This window comes from Dama dama, chromosome 5 (genome assembly GCF_033118175.1).
Source record: "Dama dama isolate Ldn47 chromosome 5, ASM3311817v1, whole genome shotgun sequence".
NCBI classification, from domain to species: domain Eukaryota; kingdom Metazoa; phylum Chordata; class Mammalia; order Artiodactyla; family Cervidae; genus Dama; species Dama dama.
Genome location: NC_083685.1, coordinates 83,958,624 through 83,976,173, shown reverse-complemented (window position 1 = coordinate 83,976,173; position 17,550 = coordinate 83,958,624). Strand labels below are relative to the sequence as shown.

Here is a 17,550-nt window from a genome sequence, read left to right as displayed (position 1 = left end):
CTCAGATGTAGGTTATTATCCTGTTTTTATTACTTTATTTACTTTATTATAACCTGTTTTTCTTCCTTATGCTTTGTCTTCTCCATAGCTCTGAGAACTCATTTTGAAGGAACAATGGATGAACCTTCTTCCTTGGCCAAACCTCTGGAGTTGAACCAGCACTCCCGATTCATAATTGGCTCCGTGTCTGAAGATAACTCAGAGGATGAGATTAGCAGCCTGGTCAAGCTTGACCTGCTGGAGGAGAAGGAAGGCTCTCTGTCACCAGCCTCAGTCAGCTCAGACACGCTCTCCGACTTGGGGGTCTCAAGCCTCCAGGATGGTTTGGCCTTACACATGAGGTGAGTCAGAGAAGCTGAATGCTTTTCTTATGGAACCTGTCCTATTGGTTTCACTGATCTTGTTCTAGAAAGAGCAAGAATATTGTGAGTCAAGATTATTTCACCTTTTTCTACATCACTGGACTGAAAGTTTTGATGAGTAAGTGAGAGATGATATATTTTGCCTAGGGTACAGGTTTTTTTTTTTTTTTTCTTTTTTTTTTTTTTTTTAATTAGTTGGAGGCTAATTACTTCACAACATTTCAGTGGGTTTTGTCATACATTGATATGAATCAGCCATGGATTTACACGTATTCCCCATCCCGATCCCCCCTCCCACCTCCCTCTCCACCCGATTCCTCTGGGTCTTCCCAGTGCACCAGGCCGGAGCACTTGTCTCGTGCATCCCACCTGGGCTGGTGATCTGTTTCACCATAGATAGTATACATGCTGTTCTTTTGAAATATCCCACCCTTACCTTCTCCCACAGAGTTCAAAAGTCTGTTCTGTATTTCTGTGTCTCTTTTTCTGTTTTGCATATAGGGTTATCGTTGCCATCTTTCTAAATTCCATATATATGTGTTAGTATGCTGTAATGTTCTTTATCTTTCTGGCTTACTTCACTCTGTATAATGGGCTCCAGTTTCATCCATCTCATTAGGACTGATTCAAATGAATTCTTTTTAACGGCTGAGTAATATTCCATAGTGTATATGTTACAACGGGTCTTTTAGCGAGACTCAGCAAATGAGGCTGAGGAATTTCAGTCTTATTACTTTGACTAACATTGTTAGTAACTGTTAGTAACTGTCCAGTGAGTGATAGGACTTTAGCAGGGATTGGCAAAGTGGTAGTAATCTTTCCTGAACTGCTTTATCATGTCAGGAAGTTATATTCTTTTTTTTTTTTTTTTAATTTATGTTGGCTGTGCAGAGCACGGGCTGTAGGGCACAGTCGCAAACTATTGCGGTGTGGTGCACAGGCTTACTTGTCCTTTGGCATGTGGGATCTTCGTTCCCTGATCAGGGATCGAACCCGCATCCTCTGCATTGCAAGGTGGATTCTTAACCACTGGACCACCAGTGAAGTCCCAAGGCCAATCTTTATTGAGGAACAAGGGGTTGTTGCAGAGCTCTCCTTTTCCTCTAGAAACGCAGTTCTCTGCATGTAATTGAGAATGTCCATAAGTAGTACTGCTATATTATTCTTATTTATAGATGTTTGCTTGTACAACCAACATGTGAACTTGTGTTCATTTGCTTTGTATTTCTTGGATTACAGGGTCTGAATTAGTGGTTCTTGGTTTTCACTGTACATAAGAATCCCTTGGGGAATCTTGAGAAATGAGCCCATCCCCAGAGATTCTGATTCACTTGATACTGGCTTGGCTTAGAGTTGGGGCATTTTTTAAAAGTTATTTGAGTGATGATAACATGCACGCAGGGTTGAGATTATTGGTAAGCTTAGACAAACATAAGTTAGGGTGACTGTTGCTGCTGTTATTATCTTGGTGCTTCTATTATTAATGGCTTGTAAAAGAATTCAGCTCCTTTTTATACACTTAAGAATCAGAATCTGTAGTAAAATCCTATGCTGGATCTGGCTGAATGTGACTGTCCTGTCTTATGGTTTTCTCTGGGGATTTGGGTTCCTTGCTTCTGAAAGAGGGAGTAGTGAGTACCAGTGGTCACCCATGTTTGGCTACATGGAGGTCCAAAGAAAAGAGTTAGGAGAGTTAATTATGTTTTACTTCACAGATTCCCAAAACTGCAGTGAACCAGAGAGAGAATTTAGACTAATGCCTTTTGTTTAAATAGATGATAAAACTGAGGACTGAAGAGGGAAAAGAACTTGCCTAAAGATAAATAGCTAGAAACTGGAATTCAAAGTTAGATGCCCTGATTCCGTTTAAGTAACTTGTCTCCTCCTCCTCCACTTCCCTGACCATGCAAGTGTTCTAATTATATAGTTCCCACAAAGCTGGTTTTTAGGAGCTAGTGAATAAAGCATTATATCTAATCTCTGGGCTAAAAATAAAGAGGAATGGAAGTCAGTATTTAGTGGCAGGGAAAAGAGGTCAGGTCTTTATCTTTATGTAAATATTTTTTCGTATTTAATTTTCACTTAATGATTGGCCTGAAGGCTAATACTGGTGGATAGTATCTTCATCCCAGAGGTCATTTGTAGATGTGTAGGGGTTGTGACTCATGGGTTACTTGCATTTGGAAGACAGAACCAAAGATTCTAAACCTTCTGCAGTGTACTGGATAATCACACGTAGCACACTGAGGATGGTTCTCATAATGTCATATTGCTCCTGTTGAGAAACACTGGGAGAAATCTAGATCTTTAAAAACCCACAGCATCTTGAGAAATTTGTCCAGTTTGAGGCCAAGTGAAGCAGAATATCCATTTATTGGGTTAGGAAATTCTGAGTTTGGCAATGGTGAGATAAATACCGTTGTAAGATATTCAGCTGATGATATTACAAGGCAGTTTATGGTTGCCAAATCATTCCCAAAGTTGATGATTCTTATTGCAAAGTCTGTGTAGTCAATGATATGAGTGCCTGAGGATTTCTTTGCATGCTCTGCCATTGCAAAACTCATGCCTGTAGCTCGTTGAGGAACTGTGAATTAAAGTGTGATCAGCAGCTTGGGAAGGAGACAGTGCCAGTTCTTACTTGCTTCTGGGACAGCTACTGTTCCAAATAGAGCACAAGTTCTCCCTTGATTTATTTAAGTCACTTGGGGGAAACTTAAGTTGATCCAGATTCACTTTGTATATCAGAAAGACTCTGTTCTGACATCTGCCACCAATTAAGTACGTGATCACAGGTAATTTGTGTTAACTCTTTGGACTCATATTCCTAAGCTGTGAAAATGATGATGTTGATTCAGATACTCCTTTTCACCGTTTGAACCAGAAGTTAAATAGAGACTGGCTGAGTTTATGATTAGCTCCCAGAATGAATAGCCTAATCCTTCACAGGTGATACAGATTAAAGAGGCAGGTACATTCTCAGAAGACACTAACTGGAGGTCGTCTAAAGCCCAGTGAAATAACTGCCATAGTACAGAATGACAGTGGGCCCCTCTTTCAAGTTAGGGCTTGATTTTAGGTGCTCAATGAGAAGGCTAGCGGGCATGATAAATGGGTAGGCAGGAAAAGGAAATAGACTTTCCCAGAGTTGGAGATGATTTGCATCACATATTCTCTAGTGAAAGATTGGATAAATCACTCTCTAAGCTTACGACCCAGACATTTGAAAACAATACCCTTAGAAAGTAATTATAGCTTGGTGGGTCTACGTAGACCTCGTCGTAGGTAACTGTGCTTTGACTGTTTGTTTTTAGAGAAGATGGGCTAGGGTATGTGACCTGTATATCAACTAGGTTGCTCTATTTCTGAACCTCATTAGTAATATTTAATTGGACATTTGAGGAGAAAGACCATTAAAGACTGAACGTAGGCATCTCAATTTTGATATCTAATGTGTGGTTTGGTGGCGTTTAACAGAGGCTTCTGGTTGTATGGCTATTGACATATTCTCTGCTCCTTGTGAAATGCTACTTGAGGTCAGACTGTTCTGCCTACTTACAATGCTGTGCAAATCCAGATTACTCCACCTATCACACTATCAACCAAACAAAGGTTGCAGTCAGTTTTGTCGACTAGTATACTGGTTGAAGTCCAGTTGGCAGAAGATAAGCCCCACAGCTGCATCTTTTACCTCTTTAAGGTACTGTGATTTCTTTCCTTCTTTTTTTCCAAAAAAATATTTCTTTATTATTTATTTGTGCCAGATCTTGTTTGTAGCATGCGGGACCTTTCAGTTGCAGTGCATGGGATCTCCAGTTGTCACATGTGGAATCTTGTTCCCTCACCCAAGGATAGAACCAGGGCCCCCAACATTGGGAGCGCGGAGTCTTAGCCCCCGGGCCACCAGGGAAGTGCCGGTACTGGGATTTCTTTAAACCTTTTTTATCCTATAATTCATGTGTTTGAAACGCCATCTTAATTGTCTCTTAAACTTCTTAAAATGTTTATTCCAAATATCAAATGGCCAACATTTTATCTATATGAATCAAACCTAATACGTCCTGTTGCCGGGGTTTAAGACAGTAGTTCGTGCTGTGGAAGAAGGGGAGAGTCATTAAATTCACTCAGGAAGGGCTCCTTGAAGGTGAGGTATATATTCTTTATCACTTTGTGGCCTAGAAGGAAAGAACTTTACCAGTATCTTAGAAAATTTAGAAGTCACATATGGGATTGCTTGTAACATGTTTGACTCTTCAGAAGCACTAACTAGAGAGTTTTGAAGCTTTTTTTTTTTTAATTATTTATTTGTGGCTGCGTAGGGTCTCAGTTGCGGCATGCAGGCTTAGTTGGCCTGTGGCATGTGGGATCTTAGTTCCCCTACCAGGGTTCAAACCTGTATCTTCACATGCTTGACTATTACATGTCAGACTCTGACATGCTTTACGTGGAGTGTCAACTTAATCTCCGTGAGCCAAATAATGTTACCTTTATTACCCACCGTTTAGGATGGGGAATTGGACACAGGTTAAGTAACATGCTGGAGGCCACACAGCGCATTGTGTATGGAATTCAGTCAGAGCTCATGCCGTCAGCCACTAGACCTAACTCGAACCTTGGGTGTAATGAATATGTTGGTGTTCTCTTTGAGCAGTTTTCCTTTGATTAAATGTCAGCCTTATTTAAAAGAGACAGAAGTTGGAAATATATATACGGTTATCCATGTATATGTATTTGATATTTATTTATTTTTGGCTGCACTGGATCTTTGTTCTGTGCACAGGCTTTCTCTAGTTGCGGTGAGCAGGGGCTCCTCTCTGCTGCGCTGCACCAACTTCTCATTAGAGTGACTTCTTCTGTTGACGAGCACGTGCTCTAGAGCGCCGGCTCAGTAGTTGTAGTACACAGGCTTAGTTGCTCCATGACACGTGGGGTCTTAGTTCCTGGACCAGGGATTGAACATCTGTCCCTGCCTTGCAAGGCAGATTCTTAACCCCTGGACAGCCAGGGGTTAAGAATAGAAAATAGATATATAGAAAATAGATATATAGAAAATAGAAAAAAATATTTTTAAAGAATGCTTTATCAAGGAAGCAATAAGAAAAATTAAAAGCAAAATACAAGAAAGCAAAAATAAAGTCTTGTTTATCCATCACCCAGAGATAACTCCTGCTCATACCCTGTTGTATAGTCTTCTGAATCCTTATCTGTGCACATGGGCATATTGCATTTCTCACTACTGAAATGAGATCATCCGGTACACACTGCTTTACAATCTCTGTTTTTGTTAAAAGTTTCCACTTTTGTATTTCAATATATTTTCATTTCATCTAATATGTACGTCATATTAAAGTTTCTTCAGTCGACTCCAAAATCCTGGTTCATCCAAAACTGGTACACAGTCTTGGACCATGCATGTGTGTGTGTGTGCACGCACTGTCACTTCAGTTGTGTCTGACTTTTTTGTGACGCTATGGACTGTAGCCTACCAGGCTCCTCTGTCCATGGATTTTTCAGGCAAGAATATTGGAGTGGGTTGCCATGCCCTCCTCCAGGAGGGGATCTTCTTGACCCAGGGATTGAATCAGTGTCTCTGCATTGATGGGCGGGCTCTTTACCACTAGCGCCACCTGGGAAGCCCCTACGACCATACCCTGTATATTGTATTCCTTAAATTTCTTAGTCTGTCCTGTTACCCTCCCTGCTTTTTGGTGACAGTGACTAGTGATTTGTTGAAAAAGAAGGTAGCAAATTATCAGAATACATTATAACATTAGGATCTCTTAGGTGCTTCAGTGGGCACATGCCCCTTAATTGGTGGTTTTCTGCAAGACTTCCTGGCTTCAGCCCTCTTCTTCTTTTTTTTTAACTTTTTATTTTATATTGAAGTATAGCTGTTTAACAATGTTGTGATAGTTTCGGGTGAACAACAAAGGGACTCAGCCATAACATACACGAACCCTTCCTCCCCCAAACTCCCCTTCCTTCCAGGCTTCCACATAACATTGAGTAGAGTCCCCTGTGCCCTACCAACAGTAGGTCCTTGTTGGTTATCCATTTTGAATACTGCAGTGTGTACATGTTGATGCCAAACTCCCTAAATAGCCCCGCCCCTGTTTTTCTGCCGTGGGTGCTGTAAACCCCTGTTCTCCCTATACCACATCCTCTCCCTTGGTCTGTCTTAATTAACGGCATATCCATTTCTTTGGTCTTCCAAGCTATCCCTCACTCCTAATTACATACTCTTTTTTCATACTGTCCCCTAATAATTCTTTTTTTAAAATTTTATTTATTGTTTAATTGAAGGATAATTGCTTTACAGAATTTTGTTGTTTTCCTTCAAACAGCCCCTAATAATTCTTGAATCCATCCCCTTCTTTCCATTGTTACTGCCATTGCTCTTGTTCTTATTTCTTATGGCAACAGCATTTTAGCTTTTCTTCAGTCTCTTTTCCGCCTTCAGTAGAAGTGCCACATGGTCATTGGGATCTTTCTGATATAAACTGATCATCTCGCAGCACTATTCACTGGGTTCCTGTTACATATTAAGTTTCTAGCCACACATTGTGCCAGAGTCCTAATGTTATTTGTAATACGACAGCTATAATCATTATTATGGTGGGCTATTATGTCTCAGAGATGTTTGAACTAGGTTTTAAAGGATGAACATAAACCAGCCAAGCTAACAGATAGGTTTGTGTATAGTAGGAAGGGTATAGATGGTGGGGTTGACAATGTGTGTAAAGGTACCAGATTGTGAAAACATCTAGCATGTTCAGGCAGTTATAAGACATTGAATAGTACTGGAATATAAGGGGGACAGGGTGGTTGGTGCAATGAAAGAAGAGGTTGGTAAGATAGAGGTCAGATCATTAAGGCTCGTGTATGTCACACTAAGACATACGTAAAATGGATCACAGTATAGAGGTTTGGCTATGTAGTAGAATCACCTGCAGAGCTTTAAAGAAATAGGGACTCCTGAGCCCTGTCCCAGACTAATTAAATTATAGTGTCTGGTCTTCTGCTACTCTCCAGGTGAGTCTGATCTGGAACCCGAGCTGAGAACTACTTTCTCACAGTTTAGAGCAATACCGGGGGTATAGTATATGCTTAATAAATGTTTGTTGCATTGAAATTAAAGTTGTGCAAGTACATTAGATCATTATGAGGAAGAGGAGATAGGTAGAAGGGAAATGTATCTTAAGGAACTGTCTACCTTTTGATGGGAGGAGGAGGAAAAAGGAGACAAGGAAATGATTAGTGAGGTAGAAGGAGAGCCACAGGAAAGATAATTAAAGGTAGAAGACGTAGCATGAAGTGGTGAATGGTGATGGAAGCTGGAGAGAAAGCACCCGGGAGTGAGTTGGAGAGCTTGAGGTGAACAGCTTTAGTAGATGGCAAGAGATTAAGGAGTGAAGAAATGATGAAAGAGCAGGAATTTCAACAGTTCAACTCTTATGAAGTTGATGGCAAGGAAGAGAAGACAGTAGGTGCTCGAGGACATCATAGGACCTGCTCGCTCGCCTGCTCTCCCACAGGTGTCCTCCCACTTCCCTTCCCACTGCTCTCCCCTCTCCCTCTCTTTCTTTCTCCTGCCCCAGCCCTCTCTCAGGTTTTCTTGTTGGAATGCTCTTCCCCTGACTGTTGAAATTCCTTTCATACTTTGGAGACTTCAGTTTTCTAGGTTCTTCTCAAATGCTGCCTGGGTTGTGAAATTCTTCTTGTTCTTTCTCCTATTTTGATTTCTCTTCTGGTAATTTGGCCTTCCAGTTTCTATACATGTCAGTTGAGTTTGATTGCATTATTCTTCTGTATTCTTGATGTTTTTTGGCCTAATTGCTCTCTGTTGCTGAAAGAAGAATATTAATTAATCTCACTGCCAGAATCCTATAAATCAGTAAGAAAAATATGTTTCAATGTCTTTTGAAGACATTTCAACCCAATAGAAATATAGGGAAAACACTTGAACTTCAGAAGTTCTGAAGATTTCTTCTTCAGAAGATACCCTGCTGGCAAATAAGCCTATGAAAAGGTGTTTAATATTACTGGTCTTCTGGGATTTGCAAATTAAAAATTACAGTGAATTAATGGCCATCCCAAAAGGCCAAGATTAAGACTGACAATGTCAAGTGTTAGCAAGGGTATGAGATACATGTATGTATGTGAAAGTCTCATACATAGCTGATGGGAATAAAAGTTGGTACAACCACTTTAGAAAAGTATTTGGGTAGTATCTTTTACAGTAAACATACATATATTCTATCAATAAGCAAAGCCATTCCTGGCAATTTGTCCTTAAAGAAATGAGTGCATTTGTCCACCAGAAACCCAGTACAAGTATAATCAAAATTCATAAATAACACAAATGTCCATCAATTGAATAAATATATAAATCATGTGATAGTCACACAATGGAATGTTTCAGTGAAACCAAAGTACTGCTCTGCCACATCATGGATGAATTTCATCAGCATATTATTGATCAAATACACACAGTAGGACAGTATACATATGAAGTGCAGAAGCAGGCAAAACTGACTGATGGTGATGGAGTTCAGAATAGTGTTTACATTGGGGAAGACGTTGACTGGGAAGAAAGCACGCTGGATCCTTCTGAGACTCTGGAAATGATCTCTGTCCTAATGGAGTGGTTGGTTATGTGTGTATACGTATGTAAAATTAATTGAATGCATAATTAAAACTTTTGCACTTTATTGTATGAAGTTACATTTCAAAAGTAAATAAAACAGGCAGGACTTCCAGCTGTAACTGAGTGAGATGAACAAATCCTTAACACCAAAAAGCAGCTATAAAGCTTGACAAAACTGTTTCAGCCTTCAAATCAACCGTAAGGCATACAACAGTCTGAGAAAAGTTTATGTTTGAAAAGCTACTGAAATTCCATAAGAACAGTAGGTGTCTGTAGTGTTCTTGCCAGGAGTGTTCCTATTCCCTGCTCTCGGCTTGTTTGGCATGGAGGTTTTGCTGCTGTGGGTGTGCCCTGAGGATGGGTGGTGGTGTTGCTGCAGTTGAAGGGGGCATGTTCCTTTTGAGTAGTAGATGGTACCCTGCTCCCCGTGACGATCCCTGCAGCAGACGAGAGAGGGGGGCTGCCGGCTCTCCTAGCTTGAGGTGTGTTTGTGGCTGGGGTAAGCATATTGCTGGCTGAGGCTGCTTGTCTGCACAAAGTAGATGTGACGAGGCTCAGCAGAAAGTGGAAGCCAGGACGTAACTTGAAAATGCCCTGAACTTTGAGTGTGCTACTCTGTTGCACACACAGACACATGGACAGAACGCAAAAGCCTCACTGGCTTCAGGTGTTTGCGTGTAACCGCTGCCTCAACACTGACTGACTAAGTTTTACAAGTAGAGAAGTAACCTCTTAGAAAGGAGGTTCAGACATAAAAACATGCACAAGAAGAAAATGAACTGAGACATGAATGACTACACTTTTGAGAGAGGCAGATCTCACAGAGTTAGCCCAGGCAAATTATTAAACCAAGAAAGAAAAATCAATGAGCAAACATTGGTAACAGCAGCAGTCTTCATGGGTGAAAGAAATCAGAATCCAGAGTTGCTACAATAAATTATTTAGTATGTTAAAAATCATGAGACATGAAATGGGAAAGTGTAGGCCATATTTAGGGGAAAAAAGTCAACACAAACTGTCTCTGAGCATTTAGATGCTGGATTAGCAAAGTCTTCAAAGCAACTATCATAAATGTATTCAAAGAACTAAAGGAAAACATGTTTAAAGAATTTGTTAAAAGTATGACAACAATGAATCAATAAATAATATTTTCAATAAGGAGAGAGAAATAAGAAGCAAATGTCACCAGAGGATGTACAGATGGCAAATAAAGATGTGAAAAGATGTTTTAAATCACTAGCTATTAGGGAAGTACAAATTAAGATAGTAAGATACTAGTATACAACTGTCAGAGTGCCTAAAATAAAAATAACTGACAACCCCAAATGTTTGCAAGAATATGGAATAATTCGATCTTTTGTGGGTAGTTGGTGGGAATGTAAATGAATGTAAATTGTTTCCAGCCAGTCTGGAAAATAATTTGGAAATTTCTTATAAAACTAAATATTTGCCATATGATCCAATAATTTCACTCCTAATTACCTATGAGAAATGAAAGCATATGTTCCCTTAAAAACTTGTATGTGAATGTTCACAGCAACATTATTCATAATAGCTACAGAGTGGAAACAACCCAATATCTATCAATTGATAAATAGATAAACAAAATGTGGTATGTCCACCCAGTGGAAAATTATTTCTATAAAGTGAAATGATGTATGGATACATGTTACAACATGAAAGCATTATGCTAAGTGAGAGAAGCCATACATGATATCATCCCATTTATATATCCAGAATAGGCAAATGTATAAAGACGGAAAGTAGATTAGTCATTGCTTAGGACTGGGGAGTGGTTTGAGGGAAATAGGGACTGACTGATGCTGCGTACAGGGCTTCTCTTGAGGGTGATGAAAATGTTGTGAAATGGACTCTGATGATGGTTCACAACTCTGTGACCATAATAAAAACCATTGAATCATACACCTTAAATGGCTGAAATATATGGTATGTGAATTCTATCTCAATAAAGTTAAGAATTTTTAAATAGGTGTAAGATCCATATAGAAAAATTAGTTGCATTTCTATGTACTAGCTAGCAATGAGCAAGCAAAAAGAAATAAACTGAAATAATTTTATTCAGAATGGCATCAAAAAGAATAAAATACTTAGGAATCAATTTAACAAAAAAGCATAAGACTTGTACCTTAAAATTATGTTACATTGCTGAGAGAAATTAAAGTCTGCTGCTACTGCTGTTGAGTGACTAAGTCGCATCCGATCCTTTCTCAGCCCCATGGACTGTAGCCCGCCAGGCTTCTCTGTCCGTGGGATTTCCCATGGAGTGAGTTGCCATTTCCTTCTCCAGGGGATCTTTCCAGCCCAGGGACTGAACCTATGTCTCCTGCTTGGCAGGTGAATTCTTTACCCCTGAGCCACCTGGGAAGCCCAATTGAAGTCTGAGTATACATATACCTTTTTTAAATTCTGCTCATTTTATTGTGCTATGTAGATAATTTCGTTTTACAATGTGAAGGTTTGTGGCAACCCTGCGTTGTCAGATGATGATTAGCAATTTTTAGCAATAAATTTTTTAAAAATTAAGGTATGTACATTTTTTCTGTGGACATGATACTATTATTGCATACTTAATGACTACAGTATGGAGTAAACATACTTTTTCTATGCACTGGGAAACCAAAAAATTATTGTGACTATCTTTATTGCAGTATTCACTTTATTGTGGTGGTCTGGAACCAAATTCGCAGTATCTCTGAGGTCTGCCTGTAAATGAAGAGGCAGTTCATGTTTGGGGATTGGAAAACTCAGTATTGTCAAAATGATGATTTTCCCCTAAACTGATCTATAAACTCACAGTTCAGGCAAAATCCCAGCAGGCTCTTTTTTTCTTTCTAGACTTTGACAAATTTGTCTTAAAATTTACATGGAAACCCAAAGGACCTGGAATAGACAAAACAGTTAATGGAAGAGGAGAGCAAAAATTGGAAGACTTACACTACTCGATTTCAGAAACCTACTATAAAGCCGTAGTTATCAAGGCTTTGTGGCATTGCTACAGGGAGAGGCATATAGATCAGTGAAACAGAACTTAGAGTCCACCGCTAAATCTTTTATTTTATTTGTTTATTTGGCTGCATCGGGTCTTAGTTGTCGCACACAGGATCTTTGTTGCGTCATTTGGGGTCTTTCATTATGGCTTACGGACTCTCTCGTTGCACGTGTGGGTTCCAGGGCACGTGGGTATCAGTGGTTGTGATACTTGGACTCTCTAGTTGTGGCACGGGGGCTCTGGAGTGCGGGCTCAGTAGTTGCAGCGAGTGAGCTTAGTTGCTTTGTGGCTTGTGGATCTTAGTCCCCTAACCAGGGATCGACCCTGAGTCCTCTGCCTTGCAAGATGGATGCTAACCACTAGACCACCAGGGAAGTTCCACAGCTAAATCTTTATACATATATATGGCCAGTTAGTCTTCTTGTTTTTTCAATATTCATCTATCTGGCTTTGCCATCTTAGTTGTGGTATGTGTGGTCTTCCATCTGCATTGCCGGGCTCTTTGGTTGCAGCATTCGAACTCTTAGCTGTGGCGTGTGAGATCTAGTACCCTGTGTGTGTGTGTGTGCTCAGTCGTGTCAGACTCTGCGACCACCTGAACTGTAGCCCACCAGGCTCCTCTGTCAGTGGAATTTCCCAGGTGAGAATACTGGAGTGGGTTGCCATTTCCTAGTTCCCTGACCAGGGATCAAACCCAGGCCCCCCCTGCATTGGGAGTGTAGAGTCTCAGCCCCTGGAGCAGGAGGGAAGTCCCTTAGAGCAGACTGATTTTCCAAAGAGGTACATCCCTGATTCAAGATTTCTTTGCTTGGGAAAGCCCCACTGTAAAAACACTGTCTCCCAGCGCGTGCTGCAGTATAACTCAGACTGCCTTGCAGCAGAGCCAGCTAAATGCATCACTGTCTGCCGGATAAACTGCTACGTCATCCTTGGTGCTTGGCATGCTTCAGTGCTGGGGTCAGTGTGGGCTTCTAGTTGGATTTGGTGCCAGGTATGTGTCTACCTTGGACACTCTCTTTTCATGTTAGATTAAAAATGAGGGTGCCTTGAATTTGGAGGTACGAACATGGCCTTTTATTTCTTGTATTCTCACATTACAGGAAGATGGTGAGCGGCATCTGTAAAAGATGGGAGACACTAGCTTTGTTTTGGAGCTGGGTGTGCCGTTAGCATTTGGCTGTTTTAGAAAGATTCCTTTGGTGAAGGGAAGCACGCTTGATTCCTGAGAGTGCCTCTTTAGTATATTTTCTGATGTAATCAAGAGCAAAATAGCCTGCTTTTTTCTATATGCCATGCTTTGCATTTTGAATGTTGAACTTAACATAACAAAGGCAGAGAGTGATTCTGTTCTGGAAAGTGCCTGCATATGGAGACACTTAGATGTGTGTAAAAATTAAGCTGCTTCTACATCTGTGGTCACTGTAATTGTTCTGAACCAAAGGCTTCAGTGTTCTGTTTTTTGAGACTTGTTATCCTGAAGAGAGATCAAGATAGGAGGATTCCTCTGCATCTGCGTCTTTACAGGAAAAAGTAAACTTATTGACTTTATCAGATGTTAGCACAGTATAAAAGGAGTAATGCAGAGTCCAGAAACCAATCTAGGACTTCCTTTTTTTTTTTTTTTTAAATTATGACCAGTGGTCATATTGAGCAAGTGGCCTGATTGAGTCTTTTCACCTTGGGTCACCTGAATGTTCTAACATAAAGGTTTGTCTTAATAATTTATCTTCTATTTGATTTTTATCTGTGTTCCAGATCATTTGTGTACTTCTGTTTTGAAGGGTTTTCATGGAATGTTAATAGATTCTCAGCATAGTTACATCAGATAAGAGTTAACCATTTGTATTCAACATTTTGGTGAGAAGGAATTTTTCTGTGGTGCCTGAATCAGGTTAGATGTGACTCTGGTGAATTAACACCATTCCTGAGGACTTGGCTCAGGAAATCATGATCTTTTCTGCGATGACAAGGGAGCAGTATTTTCAGTATCTACTTAATTAAAAGCTAGAACAGGATACCATTTCCCTTTCAGTCACCATTTCTTTATTTAAGTGATTTGTTGTCCCTCTATGGCAAATGAGCATAACAATAGATGTGGCTTTTTAGGCAGGATTTTTCTTCCCTGCTTAAACGCTGGGTTAGACTTCTGTGTCTAAAATACTTGTCTGGTCCCCTTTACGTTTCTGTGATTCTTATCCACGTCCTCTCTATATCCTGTTTGTGCCAGCTCCAGTCTTATTTTCAAATTTTAGTGAATAAAATCTTAGATTTTTTGTTGTTTTTAAAAAAGGGGTGTGTGTGTGTGTGTGTGTGTGTGTGTGTGTGTGTGTGTGTGTGTGTACGTACACACCACTACTCTGGCCTAAAAATTAGAGTTGTGACTCCCACTTTATTCCAAGTTCCTCAGTGGTGGCGTGTCTCATCCTTCCGACCAGCTTGCTTTCCCTCTTGACTTGCTCTCCCCCCATCTTGGAGTCTGAAACTCAGTCTTACTTGTTGTGATTGGGTCTCAGAAATCACCTGTTCTTTCCTCCTCCCTCTGGATTTCCTGACCCCATTATTTTCTTGGCGTAGTTGTCCTCGTAAGTTTGGTTTTCTTTTTTTGCCCTGAGTCTTCCCTGTCACGTGCTCCTGGCAGCCTGGAGGGGCCTGGAGCCTCTCTCTAGTGACCGTCAGAAGAAAGTGAGCGTTGTTAAAGTACTTTTGCTGCAGCTAAGGCAGAAGCTGCTGAGATCTACTTTAGAGTTATACCCGCTTTTATATTTCTCCCCCTCTCCTCTCTGGCCCCTTGGGAAATCAGCTGATTCTGTGTGGGAGCCCAGTGTAATGGGGGGGAGGGTGCAAACAGGAGGGGAAGTATGGAGACTGGGGACAAAGTAGACAATAAGACTGTGGTTTGAGGCCATGAGGAATACTCTGCTCTGACTGAAGCAGGGCCAAGAAGTAGGCAGAAGGCACGGTCTCTTTTGTCCTCCTGGGTTTTAAGCACCTGCAGTGGGAGGACGAACTCCGGCTTGTGTTACAAGGCCGACAGCCGAAGAGAAAAACCTCTGTTCCTCTGTCATCTTGATATGGAGGGTTCTGCGGAGGAGAATAAAGAGATGAGATATTACATGCTTCAAAGGTAAGTATTAGAGGGCCCTGTCTAGGCAATATGTGTCTTCAGAAAGCAGTAAAGGTGTTGACAGCTAAGCCCTGGAATTTATGGGCAATCTGATTTGATGATTTTTTTTTAATGGGTCTGTAGGAAACTTTTTTTTTTCTTAAGGAAATGAATTAAAAATCTCATGTGTGCTCCTGAATTCCTGAACCTTTATTTTACACTCAGAATTTGAACCAAAGATACCCGAGACCACGTGTGACATTGTAGCTACGTTGAAAACAAGCACCCTTGTGCAGACCTGCTGCAAGCTGCTCTCTGGTTAAGGGATCTCAGTCTGTGCCAAGTGTGGTCACTGGGCTTGGCTGGACTTTCAAGCGTGAAGTCGTTTCATCTATTTTGAAGGAAAATAGCGACCCTGGATAGTTTGTAGCATCCCGTCAAAGGTAGTTTTGCAGAGAACTTTTTAAGACTGTGTCTCTGGGGCCAGGAAAGGTGCCCTCTGCTGTTGTCCTGGTGTCGTGTGAGAGTGGGCAGCCAGCCTGGAGTCGTTGAGGGTGGCAAGATGTCCTGCCTTGAATCTTTCTTCTTCCTGCTGTTAGAACTCAGCCTGAGGAGGAAGTGAATCAGGCCTGCTTGGCCTTCTTCAGACTTCTCTTTTTTATTTATTTATTTGACCACATTGGGTCTTAGTAGCAGCACATGGGATCTCCGTTTAGAGCACGGTCTCTCTAGTTGCGGTGTGCGGGTTCAGTAGTTGCAGCCACGTCAGCAGTTGCAACTCGCAGACTCTCTAGTTGTGGCTCGAGGGCTCTGGAGGACCGGGGCTCACTAGTTGCAGTGTGCAGGCTTAGATGCTCTGCGGCATGTGGTATCTCAGCTCCTCAACCAGGCACCGGACCTGCATCCAGTGCGTTGGAAGGCGCGTTCTTAACCACTGGGCCACCACGGAAGTCCCTTCTTTCAGACCTCTTGCAGGTCTGTCCCTTTCCAGTAGAGGGTCGACATGAAAGGCCTGAATGATTTGCTTGATGGCAGTCATTAAATGTCTCTCTAGTATCTCATATGTGTGTTTGTGTACTTGTTTTATTTTTGCATTCTGGAGTTTTTATTTAGAAAAAAATTACCTGAAAATTGAAGAGACCTTGGCAAATATAGAAACCAATGAAAAATACCAATTTGGCAAAGGTTGTCTTTAATCATCCTTTTTTCCTTTTTCCTTGGCTTATTCCACCTGTTACAGGATGAAGCAAGCACTGTTTTAATTGGAGGCTAATTACTTTATAATATTGTAGTGGTTTTTGCCATACACTGACATGAATCAGCCATGGGTGTACATGTGTCCCCCATCCTGAACCCCCCTCCCACCTCCCTCCCCATCCCATCCCTCAGGGTCATCCTAGTGCACCAGCCCGGAGTACCCTGTGTCTTGCATCGAACCTGGACTGGCGATCTATTTCACATATGATAGTATACATGTTTCAATGCTATTCTCTCAAATCATCCCACCCTCGCCTTCTCCCACAGAGTCCAAAAGACTGTTCTTTACATCTGTGTCTCTTTTGCTGTCTCGCATATAGGGTCATCATTGCCATCCTTGTAAATTCCATATATATGTGTTAGTATACTGTATTGGTGTTTTTCTTTCTGACTTACTTCACTCTGTATAATAGGCTCCAGTTTCATCCACCTCATTAGAACTGATTCAAATGCATTCTTTTTAATGGCTGAGTAACATTCCATTGTGTATATGTACCACAGCTTTCTTATCCATTCGTCTGCTGATGGACATTTAGGTTGCTTCCATGTCCTGGCTATTGTAAACAGTACTGTGATGAACACTGGGGTACATGTGTCTCTTTCAATTCTGGTTTCCTCGGTCACACATATATTTACATATATATTTATTTCACACATCCATACACACACAAAGTTTTATTCTGTTTTTCTGTGGTTAAGTACAGTAGGCCATCTGTCCATTTTTTTCAAGGGGACGTTCTTCCTGGAGCAGTCTGTCCTCCAGTTTTAACAGTCAGCTTAAGAGAATTCCCTTCTCTTTTCTTCTGTGCTATTTCTTGCATTCTTTGTCTCTCTTTTTCTTGGCTTACTTTTATCTTTTTGGAAGACAACATTCTATAAAAGCTTCCTGAGAAAAGGTAGGTGAGAAGTAAAGATTTTGAGTTCTTCCGTATCTTTCCACTTTATCAGCTTGTTTTTAGCATGGTGCCTAACTTCTGATTATGGCTATATGAAGGATCCCATCATTAAAAGCAATATATATTTCTGTTTTTTTCCCTTCTTTGATTATAAGTGACCCTCAGAACATTCCTTTGCTCTCTAAACTATTGATTAGACCATATGATAGGTCCCTTCACCACCTTAATTTTATCAATAAACACTTTGCTTCCCTTATTGTCTTATTCTTAGACAG

General features: G+C 40.8%; 1 protein-coding gene across 5 annotated transcripts in view; it reads left to right on the top strand.

Moving 5' to 3' along the window:
• Positions 1 to 17,550, top strand: part of ACACA (acetyl-CoA carboxylase alpha) — a 277,348-nt gene that overhangs the window by 69,120 nt on the left and 190,678 nt on the right. For 4 of the 5 annotated variants that reach the window (XM_061142719.1, XM_061142724.1, XM_061142721.1 and 1 more), the window contains one exon: positions 89 to 341. In XM_061142719.1, coding sequence (XP_060998702.1) covers positions 89 to 341 — 253 coding nt within the window. Of the gene's footprint in view, positions 1 to 88; positions 342 to 14,420; positions 15,144 to 17,550 lie in introns of those variants that run through there. The other variant, XM_061142722.1, reaches the window with a different exon arrangement.